The sequence below is a fragment of the Salvia splendens genome, chromosome 3 (assembly GCF_004379255.2).
Source record: "Salvia splendens isolate huo1 chromosome 3, SspV2, whole genome shotgun sequence".
In the NCBI taxonomy this organism is placed as follows: Eukaryota; Viridiplantae; Streptophyta; class Magnoliopsida; order Lamiales; family Lamiaceae; genus Salvia; species Salvia splendens.
The window spans coordinates 27,340,959-27,344,493 of NC_056034.1; the positions used below are offsets into that span (position 1 = coordinate 27,340,959).

Sequence of the window (3,535 nt, forward strand, 5' to 3'; positions counted from 1 at the left end):
TGTCACCAACTCTTCTACCCTACTAAACACAGCCTTAGCCTTTAAATATCAGGAAAGTCACTAAGATATGACAAATAAGATTATAAGAGAATGTATCCCTATACTGCTACAAGTTGCATACAAAAAGATTTACGAGAACCAGTCTTTTCAAATAAAGTTGCAAATTTTTTATGTTTTAATTCAAATTATAATATTCCATTTGCTGTTAGATACCAAGAAAAGGAATCTTGTTTTTTCTCTTTAGCAAAAAAGCAAATAGTAATATTCACATATTCCCTCTACTTTCGGTATTAAGGTTCACTTGGATCACAGAAATCAGACATATTCTAAATGATGAGTTGATTACCTATTAATTTTTCATTGATTAAATGTCTAATCATCATGCTCAATATTTCATGTATTCTATTTGATGAGTTGATTTAACTATAAAATCTCATCATGTTCAATATTTTTCCTTAAAAGAATATGCCAATGGTGGATTTGATCATCATCTTGGAATAAAAGGTTTGCCTTTCTAGTGATGTAATTTCATCAAGAATTATTGTTACACCAGCATATTGCGCCATCCAACTATGTAGGATAAATCCCAGTAGGGTACTATCGATGTCATTAATTTTACAATTAATTTATTTGGCACAAATGCTCCATATTAGTATTTATTAATGAAATCATAATATACATAAAATTTAAAATATTTATCAATGTGTATTAAAAATAACCATTATTTTTATTTAATCCGTTCCTTAAAATTATATAATTCTAATTTAAAAAATCTATCATTACATTATTTTATTTACAACTTTTAATATTTGAATTAATAATTAATAATGTACTACTATATATTACTCAGTGTACATACTAATAATATGGATTTCACGTTCATTAACACTATTTTGTTTTCTCTTACCATATAAATTACTCCACGATAGAAATTGCTTTAGTTTTAATAATTGTGGAATTAATTAATAGTAACCATATATTTGAGCCTTAAAAATTTAAATAGGATTGGGGCGGTGAAAGCATAAAAGAGAAGCACCGGAGCGCCGTCGCTGACCATTCAAAATACTCTTCCTCTCCCGCCCCAACTGTATAACTTTTACACCCTTCGTCTTGCCCTAATTGAATTTTTTTTTTGTTGCTAAAGTTTGTTAATTGAATGCTTGCAGATGTTTTGAAGGTGAACCCCTAGCTCGTTTCCTCAAATCGGTGCAGAGGTACCAAATTCTAATGCGTCGTATTTTTCGATTGATTGTATTGCTTTATTGCAAGCTGTTTTGTTTGTTTGATCAGGGAGATCGAATCGTAGACGAAACTCTGCCTCTTAAGATTTGGATTAAGGTCAGTTTTTCTTTCTTTCTTTCTTTCTTTCTTTTTTCCCCCTTTTCCAGTATGAAAGATAACGAGATTGAACTGTTACACAAATTTGGGTTTATCAGCAACAATTTGCCGTGGGGGTGAATGAAGTCACGCGAGGACTTGAGCGAATGCCTCCTAATCGTGGAGATGAAAAGTCTCTGGTTGGGAAGAATGTGGATGATGGTGGTGAAAGCCAGGTGTGGCTACTTTCAGGTTGGTTGCTCTGTAGGAAGAGGGTTTTTTTTTAATTATTTACTTATGCTGCCTTTGATTTATGTGGTTCAGAGTTGTCCTGTCAATAGTAGGTAGGGAAAAAGGGGTTGGAAAAACATGATTTGAAAATAGCTTGCACAATAATGTGTACCTGTTTAGACTGGGATTTTGTTATTTGAGTTGGGATGTTGATTCATTTTCCCTCAAACGAAGCTTTAATCTTGTTGTATAGACGATGACTGGTGTGTTTGCTTGTTTAAGATTGCTTCTATAAGTTGTGGATGGATTTTATTGGAGAAAGTGTGTTTCCCTTTGGACTCAGATAGCCCAAACCGGCTGCTAGACTGTGTTACAAAATGTTAGACGGTAATTTAGCTCGTCGTTCAACTTTCAGCGTATTCTCATCTGCGTAGGCCTCAAGTTTTAAGATTTACTAATAGTCCTTCTGTATATGGAACAAGTATTCTTCTTCTGTTATTCATGTCTTCAATTTCAAAGAATGAGAATTCTCTTGGTGGATTTCATGTGTTCACAAGCATCATTAGCTACTTTTCGTCTTGTGGAATGTAGGTGATATTGGTAGCATCAGACTGCAATCCTCGAACCTTGATAAAGTATCTACCAGCATTGGCCGCTTCAAGAAATGTTCCACTTATCTCTGTAAGAGATAGAAAAGAAGGTTCTTTAAGATTAGGCGAGCTGATAAAGGTGAAAACAGCAATCGCCATTGGAGTAAAGGTAAGAAGCCATTGATATGAGAACTGGTCTCTATTTCTAATTGCTTGTGTCTCCTTCAACTGTTTTTGCTTTCAGAGCCCTTTTGTAATGATCTTGCACCACATGCAGGCTAAAGGAAATTATATCAATCAACTAATAGAAGACGCCCTAACTAACAACAAGATCAATAGGACTGAAGAGGGTTAGTTAGTTAGTTAGTTAGTTAGTTAGTTAGTTAGGAGTGCCTTCCCTCATCAGCTGATGTTCTTCTCTAGCATCTTATGGCAGAGAGATAGAGAAGGACGTGATCAAATTAAGATAGAGAAAGACTACTATTCTTGATTGCGTTTGAATTCCTCGACAGGGAATCCTAGTAATGGTATTCAGTATATGTAACTAATTAAAGCCAGTAGCATGATCTATTTGAATGTAAAGATAGTTTACGCTAAGAAATTAGCTTTCCCAACATGTAATTTCATTCAGATTATTTTTTGCATAGTCATAACAACCACCAACCATGTCACTGACATAAATTTCTTATCTGAAATCAAGAAAATCAACTACAACTTGGATGAGAAAGGAAGAAGCTGATTGAGTTGTACATGTCTCTTAAATATGATAAAGATCTGTCAAATGCATAAGATACTACTTTAGGTTATCCGCAACGCTGTCTCAATTAGCACAACCACCAAGCATGTCGCTGACATAAATTTCTTATCTGAAATCAAGAAAATCAACTACAACTTGGATGAGAAAGGAAGAAGCTGATTGAGTTGTACATGTCTCTTAAATATGATGAAGATCTGTCAAATGCATAAGATACTACCGTTAGGCCATCCGCAACGCTGTCTCTTATCCGTCTCTTAACAGTCTCATCCCTTAACTATTTATGGGTCCCACTATACTTTTCACTCCATCTCTTAACTAAGAGACAGAACCTGCAACCCTCGATTTCTTATCCGTCTCTTAACCATCTCTTAACTTACTATTCATTCAATTTCATTTTTTTTTATTTTTCTTCCAACAAATTCAATTAATAAAAATCACACTTCATTTAATAAAATAAAAATACAACTTAAAATCCTAAAAAAAAGTACATACTTAAATTTGTGACAAAATAAATAAAACATAATTTAAAATACAATTTTATAGAAATTAAAAAAACTACTCCGCCGGCGAATCATCTCCCGAAGGCGGTGGCGGTGCACTCAAGCTACCTGGAGGCGGAATACCAATTTGTCTTGCCATA

At 33.9% G+C, this 3,535-nt stretch overlaps 1 protein-coding gene across 1 annotated transcript; it reads left to right on the top strand.

Annotated features, from left to right (window-relative positions):
- Positions 1-915: 915 nt before the first annotated feature.
- On the top strand, positions 916-2,752 carry LOC121793905 (60S ribosomal protein L7a-like). Its single transcript, XM_042191927.1, has 6 exons — positions 916-1,087; positions 1,167-1,214; positions 1,291-1,338; positions 1,437-1,569; positions 2,140-2,307; positions 2,416-2,752. Exons 4-6 carry the CDS (start codon positions 1,459-1,461, stop codon positions 2,491-2,493), a joined length of 357 nt encoding a protein of 118 aa, XP_042047861.1. The 5' UTR covers positions 916-1,087; positions 1,167-1,214; positions 1,291-1,338; positions 1,437-1,458; the 3' UTR covers positions 2,494-2,752.
- Positions 2,753-3,535: the final 783 nt, after the last annotated feature.